At 44.1% G+C, this 20,270-nt stretch overlaps 1 protein-coding gene and 1 long non-coding RNA gene across 5 annotated transcripts in view; one reads left to right on the forward strand and one right to left on the reverse strand.

The window, feature by feature from the left end:
- iqsec3a (IQ motif and Sec7 domain ArfGEF 3a) overlaps window positions 1-20,270 on the reverse strand; it is a 104,507-nt gene that overhangs the window by 18,488 nt on the left and 65,749 nt on the right. For all 4 annotated transcript variants that reach the window (XR_003777857.2, XR_003777858.2, XM_029117028.2 and 1 more), the window contains exons 5-7: window positions 8,351-8,512; window positions 4,443-4,565; window positions 902-1,068 (exon numbers count right to left, since the gene is read on the reverse strand). Coding sequence is in view for 2 of the 4 variants with exons in the window: in XM_029117028.2 (XP_028972861.2) it covers window positions 902-1,068; window positions 4,443-4,565; window positions 8,351-8,512 (452 nt within the window). In the remaining 2 variants the exon portion in view is untranslated. The remainder of the gene's footprint in view (window positions 1-901; window positions 1,069-4,442; window positions 4,566-8,350; window positions 8,513-20,270) is intronic.
- LOC117593786 overlaps window positions 1-20,270 on the forward strand; it is a 52,185-nt gene that overhangs the window by 2,556 nt on the left and 29,359 nt on the right. The gene's annotated exons all lie outside the window — the stretch shown is intronic.

The following is a 20,270-nucleotide window of genomic DNA, read 5'->3' on the forward strand; positions in this document are numbered from 1 at the left end:
CACAATAGAGAATGTTTTCAACATTACTCCGTTGTACTTGATTAAGTGAGCCCCACTAATTATCCATTATCATCTGCCTCCAACTCCCCACTGTGTTTTTCACGTCATCCTATAAGCAGACAGCAACTGAGAGTGGGTGGGGCTAAGGAGGGAAGAAAGGAAGCAAACAACTTTTAGGCAAATAGACAATTATCGAGAAAGAAGGAGACAAAAGGAGAAAGCCAAGCATCATGGTGTATATATACTAAGTTCCATGAGATGCCCCAATTGATTTTAAGACCTAATTTAATTGTGTGGAGCGTTCTGGATGAATCCATTAAAGTTTTTCTGTATCGATTCCACAGTCCACAGATGGATTCTTCCAAGGCCAAAGAAAACTGTTATGCTGCTCAATCTTACAAATGACAAAAGGCTTGCATTCCAAATGGCACCCTATTCTATATGTAGTGTACTACTTACAACCAGGGCCCATAGGGAAAAGGCTGCCTTGGGCCCTGGTCAGAAGCATTGCATTATGTGTGTTGCTGCCATTTGGGAATGAGCCGAGTTGAATCAGATTAGATTTAGGTACAATGTATAGACTTAATATAGCCATCCTTTCTTGTTACAAAGACACTCCATCCACTACAGATTTTTAAAACACTGACTAATCCTTGCAGGTTGAATATGCTGTCGCCGTAGATTCACCTTTTACTGGCCTCTGTGAGAGCCAACCGCATGTCAAAGCCAACTGCAATTGGATAGGGTAACGGTTAGATATGTAATAAGGTTGCATACCTGCATATCTACTCCTCTTCTCTACACACCACCTACCTCCTTTCCTGCCACCATTCAGAATCTCCTTCTCCAACACACACACACACACACACACACACACACACACACTTGCACTCTGCCTCACCCCGGAGGTTGCGAATGAAGTCCTCCAGCATCATCTTGCGGTCGGGCTTGATGTTCGGCGAGTACATGTCAGTGTTGAGGAGGATGATGGCGAAGGCCAGGATGAAGATTGTGTCGGGGTTGTGGAACTGCTGCACCACCTCGGGGTTACACATGCAGTACCGCTGGCTGGGGGTGGAGGGAGACAGAGAGCAATGAGCAGACAACACCTGCACTGGAAAACCTACGTGCGTTCATGTGTACGCAAGCGAAACGTAGGGAAAACTCCTGTGTGAGCGGGCGTGTGGGCGCCTGAGCATGTGTCCGCGCAACTGTGTGAGCATGGCACATTCAGCCTATCTGCTTGGGGATGGTGTGAGTGGATGGAAGGTGACAGACAGCAGCCTACAGCCGTAGGGTGAGGAGGGAGATTTAGAAGCTCACCAGACACACCACCATTTACATGACATTTATGACAGTGTCTGCAACGTCGGCCAGCTTGCTCCATGGCGATGGCCTATTAATCACGGGTTTCCCCCGGTAACGGGGCGGTCATGTGGCGCCCCATGTCTGCACGGGCGGAAGGCGGCTGATGTGAATCTGTCGTGGAAAGTTTATTTACAGCAGCGTGCTGCGTGGCGGCGCGCAGGAGCGCATTTTGTTAATTAATCACCACATTCTATCAGCGTGCCTGTGTGACAACCCGCGGGGGCCTCTAGTCAAGTGTACAGTGTAATTCCACATTAATAAATCATGGTTTCCAGGTAGACTGGCGCGGCCTCCAGAGTCATGTGCTCACTGAGCTGCATGATTGGAATCCATGTCTCGGTGGGCCAGGAATACACACACTGACACACACACACACACATACACACACAAACTATGTTTTCAATTTTACAACTGCAGAAATCAACCAGTATTAGAGATGTAGAAATGTCCTGGGTTTAGACAGCCCAGAATCTTTCATTTACGCCAGCTACGGCAGGGAAACGCATATACCGAATGGAGTCGGCTGTGTCTCCATGTGTAAGCATGCGACTCAGGCTGGTGTTATCGCAGAGTCCAAAAGTATTTTTATTAGAAGAATAAGGGACAGGTAACGCTAGGGTCAGGTAAGAGTACAGACAGGGAATAGGCAAAAACTCAGCGAGGATGGACAAAACAACTCAATACACAGAGTAGTCGCAAAAATACAAACACCATTTCACATGCAGGGGGTGCAATGAACTGAACAAGAGAGTGTGTGCTGAAGACATACAGGTGTGTGAACAGGTGATCAGAATTCTGGCAATTGGGATCTGGAGAGTGAGCTGCATTCAAGGTTCAGACAGCAGTGACAGAAGAGCATTTTCTTTTCTCACAAAGCTGGATGCTCCTCACTGTTTCATAAGCAAAACAGATGCTAGGGCTAACAGGGATGCCCCTTTAAGCTACATATGTTCTTTACTATACTTCCCAGGAGTCATGTTTAACTTTGGGAGATGGTTCCACGTTAAAGAAAGAATTGCAGCTAGTGGCATCAAAGCACATTATCTTGTTCTTATAAATAATAAAGTCTCAGTTCTATACATTTCTTTGTTGTTCTGCCTAACAGAACAAAAAAAACACTACATTCTCTTTCAGTGTAAATTTTGGGTGTTTGTGTGTGCATGCGTGTGTGCGCATGCGTGTGTGTGCACGTGTGTGTGCATGAGATAGTAAGCATGTCCAGGGGTAGAGATGGCGACTGCTCTCTTTAGTCCGTTTGGAGGAGTGCTTTTTGTGTTTGAATCCCTTGTATTGTGATTTGTGGATTCAGTTAAAATGGATATTTTGTTTTTTAAGGTCCACATACCTTTAGTGTTATTTTGGTCAAAGTTCTGTTTTGGAGATTTATTTGGTTGTCTTGTTGCCTGCACAAGCCATATTCACTGGGTGGACATACCAAAATAAATTATAAAGGGATAATTTAAATGGTACAACCATCTCATGTCTTTGAGGTCCATCATTTTTTGAATTGCCACCTGCTACTAATCTCTCATTTTACCACTAGGAAGCCCTCTAATTTCCTGCTTTTAGTCTCTCTCTCTCTCTCACCTCTTCTGTTACTATCCTCCCTCTCCTTCCCTGTTACTTTCTGCTCCTTCCCTGTTACTATCCTCTCTCTCCTTCCCTGTTACTTTCTGCTCCTTCCCTGTTACTATCCTCTCTCTCCTTCCCTGTTACTATCCTCTCTCTCCTTCCCTGTTACTTTCTGCTCCTTCCCTGTTACTATCCTCTCTCTCCTTCCCTGTTACTATCCTCTCTCTCCTTCCCTGTTACTTTCTGCTCCTTCCCTGTTACTATCCTCTCTCTCCTTCCCTGTTACTATCCTCTCTCTCCTTCCCTGTTACTATCCTCTCTCTTATTCGTTGCTATTAGTGTCTCTTGCTGCATTTACCCTGTTAGCCTTCCACTTTCATTCATTAAGCTTCTCCCTAACCCCCATCTCTATGTCTCAGACTCTTGCCCTCTTTTCATTCTATCCGTCTGAAGTCTCACCTCTCTGTGTCCGTCCTCTCTCTGTCTCTCTCTCTCTCTCTCTCTCTCTCTCTCTCTCTCTCTCTCTGTCTCTCTCTCTGTCTCTCTCTCTGTCTCTCTCTCTGTCTCTCTCTCTCTGTCTCTCTCTCTCTGTCTCTCTCTCGCTCTCTGTTTGGGAGGATATCAAAGCCCAGGAGCAGGGGAAGCAGGCGGAGACAAGATGTGCTTATGCAACGGTGGTTATTTATACATCTCTCCTCCCTCCCTCCCTGCCTCCCTCCCTCCCTCCATGCGTCTTCCCGCTCTGCACCACACGCACCCAGAGCCAACAGCGAGCTAACTGTGTGCTGATGCACCTTGACAGCTCACCATGAACGCAGCATAAATCCGAGGGCACTGGTTAGTGCAGAGAACCACAGGTGTGGGGGAAAAAAACAGAACCCCTTGTTTTTAGACTCGTAACCAGGAAGTCTCTATTGTGTCTGTTTAGATGTCCCTGTGATTTTCAGAGCACCTAGCCGAGAGGGTGTCTGGGTCTGTTGTCTGCATGGAGGAATGGTGAAAAATAGCCCAGTTTAACCGGTTTGAATGCTTTGAAACAACGGTCCTAACCGCAGTAGACAGAAACTGAAAAGCGTGGAAGGGGTTTAGGTTAACCAGTAAAGATGTGATCTCAGGGAAAATAACAGATAATTTAGTAATTTTGAGCTCAGAATATAGGATTTGTCCCAATAATGCCTGTGACCTTATCTGCTCATAACTAACTGACTTTGCACTGGCTACGCATTACTGTCACTCAGTCGCCAGTTCATTCAGGAAAATGGATCCGTCCCACAGACAGAGAAAATAGCTTTTTAGTGAGAGTTTGTAACAGGCAAGCCAAACAAGGGCACCGACCAAGATACACGTTTTCACTAAGGCTACTCTCCCTGTGTTTATTCAAAAACACAATATACAATGCAATGTTTTACACAACCACACACACATAAAAAGATCAATGGATAAGAGGTTATATTGGAAATTTGCTCCCATCCTTTGTCATATAATTCAATGACAAAGCTTACCTGAAGGCCTCGATCAGCCTCTCCACCTTCTGGGCTTCTCCCTGGACCCTGATGTGAGCTTGAAACTTTCTCAGAGCCTCGTCCAACTCCATTCCTGAGAAGTCCATCTCATCCACCACACAACTACAGGAGTTAGGGAGAGAAGGAGAGAATCAGAATAAGATGAGAGAGATGGAGAGCGAAAGTTAGAGATATATGGAGAGCAAGAGAGAAGAAAAGAGAGATAGAGGGAAAAAGTTGAGGGAAAAACAGAGTAAGTGAGGGGACAGATTCAACGGAAGGCTGCAAAAAGATAGAGATATGAGTAGAGAAAAAGAGATAGAATGAGAGAAAGACAGAGAAAGATATTGCTTACAGATGTTATTATCCCAGGAACCCACAAATCTCAGTATGCCTCAGACACTACTCCCCCTTTCCCTGGTCACGCGGCCATGGGGAGGTGAACCCAGAAATGACTCAGAACCTGGGGTCGTGTCTACTTCAGGGTCGTGCCTCCGTCACTTTTGGCTTCAAAGTTCCATGAATTATCAATGCATGGATGCCAGGACACCAGGGATGTAGCCTATCTAACTGTGGCTATACCACTATCACCTCTTCCACAGCACACAGACAAAAACCCCTCAGAGCAGAAAATCCAGCCATTACCGGACAGGACGAGCTAGCTTAGTCAGAAGCAATTAAATCAGCATGAAAAAGGAAAAGGGGCGGGGGGGGGGGAAACGAATGCCAGGGAGAATAAATTCATGGAAATTAGTGATTTGCATTAGAAATTGCTGCCAAAGTCAGAGAGAAGGTTACTCGGGATTTGTTGAAACATTGGATGACAGGGTGTTCCGGGTGAACATGTTTTCTTATTGCAATGTGGATCTCTCCATCATTGTGGAATCTCATCTGATAATGGTCCCTTTTCATTGGATTAGGGTGAGTTCTAATAAGTTGGGGGAGACAAATTCAAACCATGTAATTGTAAGTCACGGGGAAAGGATCTTTGTAACCTATTGCATTATAGATAACACTTTCATTTTGCTAATACAATTACTGTCAGTTCAGGGCACAGTATTTGTTAGAAGTGAAGTTTTTAGAGTTGAAAAAAAAAAGATGTTGTCCTCAAGTAACTTCCCCAGCTGTGAGCCTGGCAGTGGTCTGTTTCAGAAGAAGAACACGCAAACATGCTTTGATTAACTCCTTTGATTAACACACTTGGCAGATACAGGCTGGTAATAGGTACACGCCATATGACGTGAAGTGTTTACAACACATCAGGGTGGGAAACCCACACACACACACACACAGACAAATACACACATTGATTGCCTCCCAACCAAACGGAATCAGGTTAGTTCTCATATTAATGATCAGATGACAGGCAAAAAGTACAGCCAATTCCTCAGCTATGAGCAGGTTGTGTGTGTTTCTGTGTTTGTGTCTCAGACAACAGCAAATAAGCCTCGGGGAGGGAAGCAATCTTTAGGGAACAAAATCTATAACGCCAATAGGGCTTAATTAGACTTGAGACATTTTAACCACGCTTATTTATGACTGCAGAGCAGCAGACGCACGCCAGTGCATTCCCCTTAAATGCTCCGTCTAAATGCGATGCAGCAGTGGTGTTTTGTCAGTAAGATATAAGAGCCACATGCACACTGATGACAACACACACGTAAAGGTTCACATGCACAGTGTCCCCGAAATGGCGCAGCGATGAATTAACTGCTTGGCAGTAAAGCTGCGTCGGAGTAGCCAGGAGTTTGAATGTGGTGGTGCAAAACGGGGGAGGATAAAGGATAAATGATATTAATAATAAATGTGCTGGAGTAGCTTTCTTGGTAAGAGCAGGGTGCTATGCTAAATGACAACTACAATTACACACACACACACACACACAACACAAAGCCCCACCACACACACACATTCAACCCACAGCCCCACCACACACACACACATACAACCCACAGCCCCACCACACACACACACACACAAACACACACAACCCACAGCCCCACCACACACACACACACACAACCCACAGCCCCACCACACACACACACACACAACCCACAGCCCCACCACACACACACACACACACACAACCCACAGCCCCATCACACACACACACACAACCCACAGCCCCATCACACACACACACACACAACCCACAGCCCCATCACACACACACACACACAACCCACAGCCCCATCACACACACACACACAACCCACAGCCCCACCACACATACACACACACACACACAGCCCCATCACACACACACACACAACCCACAGCCCCACCACACATACACACACACACACACACACACACAACACACACACACACAACCCACAGCCCCACCACACATACACACACACACACACAACACAAAGCCCCACCACGCACACACATACAACCCACAGCCCCACCACACACACCCCGAAGTGTCATCCTCACTCTCCTAACCCATGTCATCCCCGTGACCCTCATCCCTGCCACTCTCTCTTCACTACACATTACCTCCCGTACTCTGACTAGGGCTTCCTATATATACTCCTCTGTTCAGCCTCAGCATGTCCTCCACTACACAGTGCAGCCATCGGGAACAAACAAGGAACACAACATCGGCCTGTATCCCATTCTGTGGGCTTTAAAAAGTTGTATGTCCAGTGGGCAAGTCTAAGGCCTTTGCAGTGGTACTTGTGTTCATGTATTTGACCGCCCATTAGAGAGTGCATTTATCTCTGTTCATCCGGGATGATAGTTTGCTGGTGTTCTTGTTGAGTCAGGGTGCTGAGCTAGGCTTCTAGTAAACTGGGTCTTATGTTTGAAAATTGAGGTAACCATTATTGAGGTAAATAACAAAAAGTCTGAATAGGCAGAAAGAAATAGTAGGAGAGAAAAAGGATAGACACGCATTTCAGAAAGATTCAAAGTACTTTATGTCCTGTAGTGACAGGTGTGTTTGTATTGCATTATAATTTAGGTGATGCATTATAATTTATGTGAGTGTATGTGTGTGTGTGTGTTTGTGCTCTAACAAACACTACAGGGAGGTGCAGCCCATCTGTCCTGTAGTTCTAAAAACCAACAGGGCTTTATTCTTTTAAAAACAGCAGACACAACAAAATGTTGATCAACCACTCCTTTGAAACAAATAGCTTTGTACAATTCTTCGGATCTTCATCCAAATCATTATTTTATTGGCTATATATGTGTGTGTGTGTGTGTGTCATAGCGCACACAATCTCACACAGCCCCATGTTTGATAAGGTTTCCTATTTGAGACAGGGCTGCTTATCCGGATCGAATTAAAGCGGGAGCTACTAGACAGCAATGCAGAGGTTAAGAAACACCAAGATGGATGAGTGTATAGTCACACACACAGAGAGTCACGTACGCACCTTCAAAACACACGCACTTCAAATCTTAGTCATTTAGCAGTCACTCCCATCCAGAGTGACTAACAGTCAGCGTCAACACAAACATAGATAACCACCATCTTCCTCGTGCCAGAAAATCTTTTCATTTTTCAGGGGGATTGGAGGATTTTGACAAATATGTTCCCCAAAGCTATATTCGCATGTCTTTTGGCATTTCGCATGTCTTTGTAGTTTCTTTTCCCACTACAAAACTGTTTGAATATCTGATACGTAGCCTGCATGGATAGAACAGTCAGTGAATCTCCAATCCAGGTCTCCATCCCACACGTCAACCCTGAAACCACCACCCCAAAGCAGTGCAGTGGGATCATGTTGGTGACACACTGATAATGCTCATTACAACATTAAAACAAATCCAATATCTCTATTAGTAATAATATGAGTCAGACTGAATTCGGCCAACAGACACCTGACTGAATGCTAAATAGCAGGTATTTTGCCATGAAAAGTACTATTGTTCAGAGGAATTCTACTCACTCCAGGACATCTCTGTTGAAGGGCTTCTTGCTGTTGCCCAGGAACTCTCCAATCATTTGCCTACTGAGACCCTTTCTCTGCAGCAGGAAGTGAGCCACGCCTATGGGAGTGTCCGGGATGAAGCCTCTGGAGATCAGGAACTGTAGACCCTTATCTGGGTTACTAAAAGAGAAGAAGATAAAGACATTAGATTTAAATAAAAATCCCTCAGGTTTGGGTTAAATCAGAGATACATTATACAAACCGTCATTTGTCAGACCCTCAGATAGAGGGGAGAAAAGGCTGGAAAGAGGAGAAAGGTTAGGGAGATGGATGCGTGAGGGAGATACATTTGTGCACGTGTCTGAATCTCATACTTCATATTGGTCTGGAAACATGTTATTTGTCCGACCCTTTCAAATGTACACACGTTTCAAATTTCTCTTGTGCTGTGTGAAATATGGTTTGGCATCCCGTGGCAACAGGCAGTCTTTCTGCAGGTTACAACCTCCAATTCCCAACAATTCACTGGGTAATCATATTGTGAAAGAAATAAACGTGTACTCAAACAGATTTGAATAAAAACAAACCACCCACGTCAGTTAGCAGCAGGCATGACCCGAGTTAGACCCAATATTTTTCTGCAACCAAACACTTCATCTGTGAAAGAAGATACTCGGTGACAATCAGGTGCAGTAAATCAAATACATGGTAGCAGCCTCTTTCCTTCAGTGACTTCATGCAACACGAGCCCATTCGGGCATGCATTACGGTTACCAAACAAACAACAGAGATGATAGACGGCTTTAATGGAAGTGTAGCAATAAAGGTCTGGCAAGAAGGCCAGCCGTGTTCATTTCTGATAATTGTACACAACAGACTGTGTTCGGAGGTGTTGACCGTTACAATCCTAAAGCACACAGGCAAACATTCATCAATATTAATTCCCTTCATTGAATAATTACGTTCATTAACAATGATTAAACAGCTCGACGAACACCGTTGAATTACAACGAGGCTCTGGAACGGAACTTGGGAAGACTTGCTTGGAGAACACTGGAATATTACATGCTAAGAAATAATGCAGAAAATCCAAGTTTTGCTGCTGTTGTGCATGTGTGCGCGCTCGCGTGCGTATATACCTACATTTATTTATAAAAAGGGCAGCAGGTGGCAAATTGATAGAAAAACAGGGTAAAAGTAATTGCTGGAATGGAGTAAAGGGAAGTGTAAAACACGTGGTTTCCATGTGCTTTCTACCATTCCATTATCCAGTACAAGCCGGCCACTGTAACCAGCCTCCTGTGATACATATGTGCGAGACCTCCCAAGAGGTACAATGTCCGAGACGTTCACTGACTTCAAATACCAACACTCCTCTCGACCGCCTAATTCAACAGTGAACACCCAGCAGTCCGTTTCTCCTTTTCTCTCGAGTGGCCGGGCTATCTGAGATCACTCCTGTCAAGCCTCTTCCTGGCTCAGGTTGGTTAGCATCTTCGCCGATATCAGGGGCTGTTTTATAAGGTTTTACATGCAGAGAATAATGCTGTTCACTGCACCGTGCTGTCTGTCCATCTCTCATTAACATAGCACAATACACAGGACACAGGAAGGTACATACACACAGAATAACACACAAACACACACATTTACACAATAGACTTTCTGTATCAACACACGTACAGAAAAACCATTATATAACACGGCTATGCACCATGGCTAATGAGCTTAGTAAGGGAGACAGGGGGAGAGAAAGAGAGAGAGGGGGTGAGATTTGGTGCTTCTGTTATCACCCAGGGAGAGCCCAGAGCAGCACCAAGATCTTCTGCATAAATTCTGTCCATCCTGGACCTTGAAACTGAAGCCCTTCCAGTGGAGCACAAAAATCTATGTAAACATAACCAATATTTCTATACATTGTTACAACACTGCATAGTTACTATAAAGACAACGGAAGTGCCTTTATCATGTAAAAATGCTGCATGTACGTTTGTGAATTATTCTAATTTCTTTTTATTACGAAACGTTTATTTTTATATAATGACAATGGATTTGGGAGAGGGAGAGAAAAAGAAATACACAGATGGATAGATAGATATATAGATAAAGAAACAATAGGGATTGATAGGTAAAGAGGCAAAGAGAGAGAGAGAGAGAGAGAGAGAGAGAGAGACAGGAAGAGAAAGGAAGATGGGGGAATAGAGAGCTCTGCAGTCCAGACAGGTTCCGGCCGTGGTTCTGAAAGGACAGCTCCCCAATCACTGCAGACATAACCTAGGCTCTTCAAAGGCCTGGCTCAACTACAGCCATTGGCATCAGGTGTTACTATCAGCCACTAAATATCTTCTGCTATGATGTCTGCGCTGAGTCACATCCAGTGGCATCTTGGCGAGGGATTCTTGTGAAACTGACCTGAAATTGACCTGTCTGTAATATCCTGGGGCGCCATGACCCCCCCGTAACCCCAAATCTATGGCCCTGGCGCTAGTTCTACCGACAAACAGACATGTAGACAGACAGAAATTAAGATTCTTATTATTTTATTTATATACACACACACATATACACAGAAAAATACATACGCAGAAAAACAGACTGCACACTTTGCTTCAATATTCAATCATGTCAATATAATTCCTCCCGTTTCCTTTTTCTTCTCTCTGTGAGTGTGAATAAATGCGCACACAGGAGCCCATGGCACAGGACAGCCTGGGCTTTATGGTCATAATACGGTTAACTGGTCAGCACTATGTAATGGAAGCCGGTCTTGCAGCGTCAGTCCGTTTCATTTCACCAGCGAACACTGACAGGTGAGCGGACCCGGCACGCACCCGTGCAGCACACAAGAACCGATCTGGTCCCTCATTTATTATCCCGGTATTGAGATGGTGCAGTGGAGCGTTAGGCTCCCTTTGCCAACACACAGCTCCTCACCAGAGCCCTGCGAATGTCCTGCCACGAGCACCGTACTGGTCTGGTTGTGAGGCGTGTTTTGCAGAAACTGTACTGTCAATACACGCATTTGGAAGATTCTGTAATTGTTCTATGCAATCTATGTTTTATTGGTCAGGGACAGTAGGGTAGAAGACAATAGTCCTGTTGCTGAAATATGTTGCAGGGGTATAATAAAAAAGACTCAAAGGTGTGTGGTATGCGGCCAGTATACCATGGCTGAGAGCTGTTCTTAGGCACGATGCACTGAGGAGTGTCTGGACGCTGCACTTAGCCATGGTATATGGGCAATACACCACAAACCTCAGAAATGCCTTATTGCCATTATAAACCAGTCACTAACACAATTACACCAACCGAAAATTATGTGATGTCAGACCTGTGGTGTACGCTCTCATATACCTTGTCTATCAGCCAATCATCATTCAGGATTCGAAGAACCCCGTTTATCAAGTATGTCAGTGTGACTGCTGGACCACCCTGGGCGACATGAATGCCAAACATACAGACCAACACAACCCCCCAACACACACAACCTCTAAATAATGTAAACCTCAGACAGGACATTCACAATACACACTCACACATGCGCACACTCGCATACAGAATGTTGCAGGAGACCTCTCCATGTTCCAGGCCCAGGGTTGGCTGATCTATTTTGTTAATTAGTCCTGACATAGTAGCCAACCCCTGCAGCAACACACACACACCTATAAATCTCTACCTCTCCTCTCATCTTTTATTCATGAGCCACAGAGCTGTGTCTTTTTCTGAGCGTGATAGAGAGAACAGTTCAACCATGTGGATAGCCTCACCTGAAACACACACACAGGCACAGGGACACAAGCAAATACACACACATACACACAGGCACAAGGACACAGGCAAACACACACACAGGCTTTCTCTAAGGTGCACTCTGAATCCTGAGTGCTGGCTGTCAGAGTTGCGGGCTGTAGACAGAGACGTTCAGGCAATACTGGGCTTAATGAAAGGAGATTTATACTAACAGAGTACAGAGAATCCATGGAGACATCAGGTAATATTATGGACATATGGCAGACATATGGTGTCTTTGATGTGTTTCTTAAACAAAAGTCCCTTCCCTCAGCAGGAATCAATATTGTTAACCTGTATGCTGTGTATGTATGTATATATATATTTAAGCATGTATATATATTGTGTGTGTGTGTGTGTGTGTGTGTGAGTGAATCTACATATATGTCAGTCTCGCTCTAGGTTTTTCTCTGCTCCTCTACCTTGCTCCTTCTTTTGTCACATAATTACTTATCAACAGAACGTTGAAAGCATTGCTATTCTATGCACACTTCAGGTGAAAACTCTATCAAGCCGTCTCCAGACCTCAAATCCCTCCTGGGATAGTATCCGCTAACTCTTTCCTCCCTCTTCACCATCTCTCCTTTCATGGCTTAGTTAGTACACACACACACACATACACACACATACACTCACACACACACAAACACACACACATACACACACATACACACACATACACACACATACACACTCACTCAAGTAGACTATTTCTGACCTCACCCACTATTATGTGTGGGGTAATGTATTCCACCTGGGGGTAATGTTTGGGATAATGTATTACCCTAATGTATTCCGCCTGTTGTGGGACAGACAAACACACACAGCCCTATAATCCACCGGTAAATGAAATGAATGTGCCTCTATATTCTAAAATCAATCAACAAATCATCCCGCTTATTAGATAGAGCTTTCTATTTGAGCCAGATGTATTATGGAGACATTTCTACTTGAGCCTGATTTCTATTTAAGCCAAGCGTTTATTATGGATGTAAACTGTACACTCCACCCAAGTCATATTACTGGAGAAGCGGAGTAAATTGTTTTGGGATTAACAGAGCTGTGTCGAAGGCTTTGTTTCGGTTTATTATCTGTCCTCATATTTTCCTTATATAACTCTATAGCAGCGTTGTTTTAGTGAGTCAAACTCCTCTGACCTATGTAAACATGAATTTGGTGAACAGTTCGTTCCAATTCGTATTCTATTTGCTGAAATATATGCTAATGCCAGGCTATTAAAAGGGACAGGCGGTTATTTGAGATTTGCGGTTCATTGAAGTTTTACGGTACCTGTCTGAGCTGCCGCGCTGCATTCAGGTTATAAGAGGAGACAGGCTGCCCTCACCCCATCTCTCCTAATTATCTGGAATGGGTGAGAGAGCCTCACCTCGAGGCAGGAAGAGGTGGGAAAGGGGGGTGTAAAGAAAGACAGTTTTAGCACAGAGCGCACAAGGGCCTGCTTAGGACGCAAGAGGAGCACAACTCCTTCTCTTACCTCCTCCCTCCCTCCCTCCCTCCCTCCCTCCAACTCGCCCTCAGCAAGCCTTGAGTTTATTAAAAACAAGCTTATCTTTCAAGGTGCGTGATCAGAAGAGGAGGGGGCTTGGGGGCGGAGTCGGGGGGATGTGACATGTTGCGGATTTGCCACTGCGAGAAAACTTTCCTCAAAATCAAGAGCAACAATGGGACCGATGCAAACAGTGATTTGGAAGCACTTTTAAAGCTGTTTACCATTTGTGGGGATTCACTGCTGCCTTTCGTGACAAACCGAAGATTGCCAAAAGCAAAGAACGAAGACTGCTATAAATAGACAGGCAAACCTGTATTTTCTCTGCCACCCACAATCCTACACTTACTGTATAGGTGAAATCCAAAACCATTCCTGAGCTGTTGCTATCTATTCCCAGCTCAGGTATATATATCAAATTAGCTAAAGAAACTATGCAGTTTTGCCTCCGAATTTGAGAGGAAGTTGAGAGCTGGACAGGAAAACAGGGACGTGACTTCTGTCAATGACACGAGACATTGGACAGACTTAGCCGAGCTCTGTCAGATTCCGCAATGACAAAGAAGCTCCTAGAATACATATGAACCTGGAGACGACGGTGACTCAGCACTCAGTTATGAGGAATCCTCGACTGCCACTCATTCCACCACACTGCACCATTCCTTTTAGCACTTTGAGGTCATTTAATTGATATAAAGTGCATTATAAATAAAATGTATTATTATAATTTATTATTCCTCCCAGCCCAAGGAGTCTTCATTAAGGAGTTAAGGAACATGAATTAGGTGAGATTTGTCGGGGTGGGGGGGGGGGCGCCCTAGCAAAGGGTAAAGAGGGTTGAAGGAGGTGGGAAATATGCTGCCTCAACCAAATGTCCTAAAAATGTTCAGGACATTTTCAATTGCTCGGGTTTTCTCAGTGGTAAGGAACTTTTAATTACATCCCCCACTTGCAACAGAATCGCTAATGAAGAATCTGTGCCTTGGATGGTTGCCATCAGTCCCAGTATCCACCCCTCATGTACTCAGATTGATTGGTTCGATCAAGGCTGTCAGTGGCCATCTACACTCCTAATACAGAATCAGCGGATGGAGAAAGGCCTGAACTACTTTCTTCAAAGAAGCGTAGCTTGGACTCTCGAGGATGCCCGCAGGGTAGTGAGTTAATTGCGTGGCAAGATCTTCCCGTCCAGAGATTTTTTCCAGGTGTGATTTTGGCTCCCGCTATTGCAGCCCCCCTGCCGTGTACCCATCATGCATTTCTCTGGTGCTTGTCTTGAGAGTCTTTATCTGGGCTTGACGTAGTCACTCTTCACTAGGCAGGGTGAATGGCAGAAACGGAATCTCATTTGAAATGGGCAGAGCTTGGCAGTTTGGGGGGGGGGGCAGCAGTTTCAAATGTAAATGCGCAGATCATACATTATTCCAGTCATAACGCACACTTGTCATAGGCACATTTGCCCAACGTGTAATTGTGATGTAATCTCATAAGACATTCAATATATTTAGAGCAATGAAATGTGTGGGAGATCTGCATAACAGGCAGCATGCATACATTTCAGGATTTAAATCTGCGCACTTTCCAAGGATGTCAGTTAGGGGAATGCAGAATTTCCATACAATCTGTAAAAGTCATAACAACTTAAGGATTCATCAGAAATGCAACATGATGGGAAGACATTTCTTAACTCAAAACAACCTTGCAAATACTGTTCTCTCTATAGTTACCTCATTGTGTCCATTTAATGCTTTTTCTTTTTTTTAAAGGAGAGGTGGTATCTCAGAAAAAATCATTAAAAGATAACTTTTTTCCCCACCCCCTTCAATTTTACTCTTTGTAGAAACACTGTTACAGTCTTCGTCTCTGTCATTCTCGTGCTTTCTCATGAAAGCAACGTTCTTTTGGGGTGTTAAATGTCATACAATCATCCTAAAAATGTCCTACAGTTGGACGTGCACGGAACAAAACCTCTAGAGGACCATGACCCAACATTTTGACCGCTTTGGGTAACCATTTTGTGACTCTCTGGAACATACTAACGACTCACTGCTTGCTTGCCATACAACGAGTTGGACGCAACCAAACCTTAAGGGACAATGTTGATTGGCAGGTGAAATACTGTCAAATGACGTTGCATGTTTAAAGTGGTAGACAGAACCAGATCAGCACAGCATCGTGCGATAGCTTGAGCTGGCCAAGAAGAGCGAATGTCTCTTACTGAATGAGTGTGTGAGTGGGTGAGTGACCCCTTGTTAAATAGTGTAGTGGTTAGAGAAGCGGACTTGTGAACTATAGGTCCCGAGTTCGTATCTCCTGTCATGTATCAAACTCATTAAAAGTAGCAGTAACAAAGTCTCTTAAAATAATTTATTAAATAATTAAAGGATGGTCTGGATGAAAAACACTATCAATTTTGACTGCCATGCAGATTACATAGTTGTATAGTTGTGGATTGTAAATGATACATTGGCAAAGCAGCAACATTGCCATCCCAGGATCACCTGGCCCGAGGACTCCTGGCATGTCCAAAGTCTTCCTGGTTACATTACAGATCTAGTTGCTACCTGATGGTTCTTGCTGTGACAGCCCACAGCTCACCTGGTCATTCCTGCCCCTGTCCACATCTGTAAGCGGTTTGTGAAAACCGCTGAGGTATTAACACATTTGATTGTTTGACTAACAGTTAAACACTGCATTCAGGAGGTAGACGTCTCCAAATCTGATATGATCATATGCCTGTGTCAGGGCACCCCTATCCCCTATCACGAGTTACAAGGCACGAGCTCAAAAATAATGAGGTGCCTTAAGGGATTCCACTTTGCTCATGGATGCTTCATCGTTGCAGATGCACTGGAAGGGCCACGGGTGAGTCCAACAAGCCTATACACTCGCAGACATCTTCCCAGCCTCAGCTTTATGGCAAACGTCGGCAGTGCACATTAACACCTTCGTGATGACGGGTTGCCGATCAGCCGGGCGGCAGACACCTCCGGTTGGTCTGATCCTCTCAAACACGGCCTATGTCTTTGTGCAGAGCTGCAGGGGCTGGAGCTTTTACGTAATTAGTACACAACTTGCTTTCAAAACTACTGACTAAAACTAGTTTTTTTTACATTTTTTATTATAACTTCATTAAATACATCTGTGTTATTTGAATCTCTGGTTTCTCACACTCCAGGCTTACCTTGGCTAATGTCGATATAGAAAGCACAGGCGGAGCTTGAGCTCACCACAGATAAAAAGAAAATAGGAGTTATTTTTGGATGCAAAGACAAACAGAAGGTGACAGGAGCACTGCAGAACAGAGAACAAGAGAGAGAGAGAGAGAGAGAGAGTGAGAGAGAGTGAGAGAGAGAGAGAGTGAGAGAGAGAGAGAGAGTGAGAGAGAGATGTAACTAAGCTGAAAGCAGTGAAAGTCATTGAGGAAATGATCTGGGTCATTCAACAAAATTGATATTTTAAGTAGAAATTAAGCACAATTTTCATTTCAAGGCAGGTAATATTATTATGTGCACCGATCACATTATTATTCTGCCAGCTGTTACTAATTTCTAACCAGTTTCCACACCTGTCCTCAATCTCCTAAATCACAACCTCCAACCAACTAAAACCGGACCAAAAACTGTCATCCACCCTCTGTGTCTTTGCATCACATAATCTGTTGAGGTTACGAGGTAATTTCAGAGACTCGTTGTAACAGTAACCTGCCTACTACAGCCCAATGATTCTATCTTCAGAGACTCATTGTAACAGTAACCTGCCTACTACAGCCCAATGATTCTATCTTCAGAGACTCATTGTAACAGTAACCTGCCTACTACAGCCCAATGATTCTATCTTCAGAGACTCATTGTAACAGTAACCTGCCTACTACAGCCCAATGATTCTATCTTCAGAGACTCATTGTAACAGTAACCTGCCTACTACAGCCCAATGATTCTATCTTCAGAGACTCATTGTAACAGTAACCTGCCTACTACAGCCCAATGATTCTATCTTCAGAGACTCCAAGCCTTTCATGGAAGAATGTTAAAATAAGGTGAATCAAACACGCAAATGACGGTTTATCTCACAGAACTAGCTAACAGGTAACACCGCATACACAAAGACCAATCCATCAATCCCCCTACCTCATTTTGGGCGACATCCACCATCCCGATGGATGTAGACCCCCAAAAATATTGCTGAGTGAATTTTACTCAAAGTGGCAAAGGCACTGTACACACATGAAAGGCATCTAAGAGGCCACTTGGAGGACTCAGAGCAAGAGGAAAAATAATATCTGGTCTGTTGAGACCAACATGGACCTATTAGGCCTATGTGTATGCCTCAGCCATACAGCAGCAATGGTCAAATCAAAATGAACATTTGACCCAGAAGGTATTATTGCATGAATATATGTCATCCAGAGTGTGTCTTAGTAATCGCTGACATCATTGCCTTTTGATGGAGTCAGGTGGGACAATGGTTTGAAGCAGAATCTCTGGGGACACAACCCTGAATGTCCTTTCCTGTGCAGACAGCAGAGCCATTGCCTCTACTATAGTACGGCTCAACACTGAAATTACAACACGTTTCATTTTACATTCAAATAGGTACATGAAAATAACAGTTTATGTTTACATTACCAAGGAAAAAAACTGAGTAACAAGCAAAGTTAAAAACTTGCCTGGCATTCCTCCAAAGGGTTGCTTTTCCTACAGCTGGAATGGAATCATACCAGTGTGATGTTGGCACCATTCCTTGCAATTAGTTACAGTGTAGAACGGTGGTGCATGAAGCTACCAAGGCCTCCAAAGCAATGTGCACAGATGAGGGCGCTTTTGGGGCCAAACCTCTCCTTGTAAGGCACTTTGAGGAAGCAAGTAGTTTGGCCATAACAGCCTCTTGGATTAAAATCCCCCTTTCCTAGCAAGCAGATAACTTGCTCAAGTGTACGGTTCCTTTGGATTTTGCATGAATGTTCATTCACAAATGGACCCCGGACGTTGGGTCCTGCCGGATGAGACCGTCGTCTAGGACTGGTGACGATGTCAGGCTCAGGAATAGAGGTCACTCAGCAGAACACAGCTTCAGCCTGTGAACTAGCTAGAAAGATATATCAGTTTCAATGAATTGTCTCTGGCCCAACTCAATTGCTGGCTGGTAATGGGGTTATGCTTGTTGCACCTGATATAGTTTATTGATAACTCCCTTACTTTATGGGACTCACACATTAAAACAGCCAAGATCTGCTGAAGAGTGACAGATTCCATCATAGTGGTGCTCTTCGTGTTAGAGCCCTTTCTTCAAAAGAAGCGTTCTCTGTTAAATAATCAATTAATCACTGACCATAAACTAGGTGTGATTGGCCTGTGTGAAATCTGGCCTAAGCCTGATTCATTTACGGCACCATATTGATATAATGAGTGACACCTTCCTCTAGGTAACGATGTAGTGGAATACTGATGGTTTGGAGAATGAAGATATGGTTTGATCTTTCCCAGGACAGTCCCAAATGGTCCAGCACTGTGACGATTAAGGCGTTCTGGAGATTAGCAGAAAGTGATTGTTGTAATCTCTTTGATGTTTTCTAGGTCTAGGATGTATTTGCAGCCTGTCAGGTGAGACAGCACTCGTGCAAAGCTTTGAAAAAGTCAATTGAAGTGGTTGTCCTTATGATTTAATTCCATGGTTTCCACAGAGGGCCTCCCAGAGGAAGCCGAGTTGGGGTTTGACAGGCCCAAACTATTCAGAGGCTGCTAGCAGAATCCATTCGGTATGCAGCTTTATTTTCCTTGAAACTGCCGAATTGTGGCAACTTGTCTCTGCCTAGTGACTACACCTGGGCTTGGTCTGCCACTGGCTCTTCTGTCGCACTACAGCGGTAACCCACGAGCACATGTGATTATCTCTGGTGTCGGATCAGGGATATCTTCTTCTACAGAGGCACCATGCAGCACTTCTTGACACTCCTCCAGCAAGCAGTTGGTCTTCTTACCGTCATTTGAGCTGATCACTTATTGTTCCTTGAAATGCACATGGGTCACATGTGCAAAGGCTTTGCCTGTCTCACTGGCTAATTGACTGAAAACCAGTTAAATTCTTTGTCTTCCGTCCTAATGGTGGTGGTCAAGGATTTGTATTCCTCTCTCTGGAGGTTTTAATGAATGGCAAACAAAAGTAACAGGTTCTGTGTTGGTGGCCCTAAATATTGTGAAAGAAGGGCAATGCCCCAAACAACATCACCTTAAGGCTGACCCCCACATGGGCATTGCATATGTGGTTGACATGAGGTACAACTTTAAATTTGAATTGACAACAGGAAATATCTGCTCTTTTCTCCTAAGATTGATGAAACATTTCATTTTAATCAAACATAAAAACAACTCTATCCAGAACTCTTACTACAAGAAACAAATTCACTTTCTGTATTGTCAAATAATTTTCAAATCAATTTGTTCAATCCTCACTATACACACTATAAACTTGTATAACAGATGGGGAAATTGTTTTGTCCCGTTTTTTAACATCTCAGATGTAATAACCATCCATTTGAGATAGTGTTTCACAAACACAGTTTGCACAGATAATTGTAAGAAAATTGTCTTTTTCCCAGACCGCGTAAGCGGAGCCGGCCAAGAAGAGCAAATGTCTCTTACT

The sequence above is a fragment of the Esox lucius genome, chromosome 23, assembly GCF_011004845.1.
Source record: "Esox lucius isolate fEsoLuc1 chromosome 23, fEsoLuc1.pri, whole genome shotgun sequence".
In the NCBI taxonomy this organism is placed as follows: Eukaryota; Metazoa; Chordata; class Actinopteri; order Esociformes; family Esocidae; genus Esox; species Esox lucius.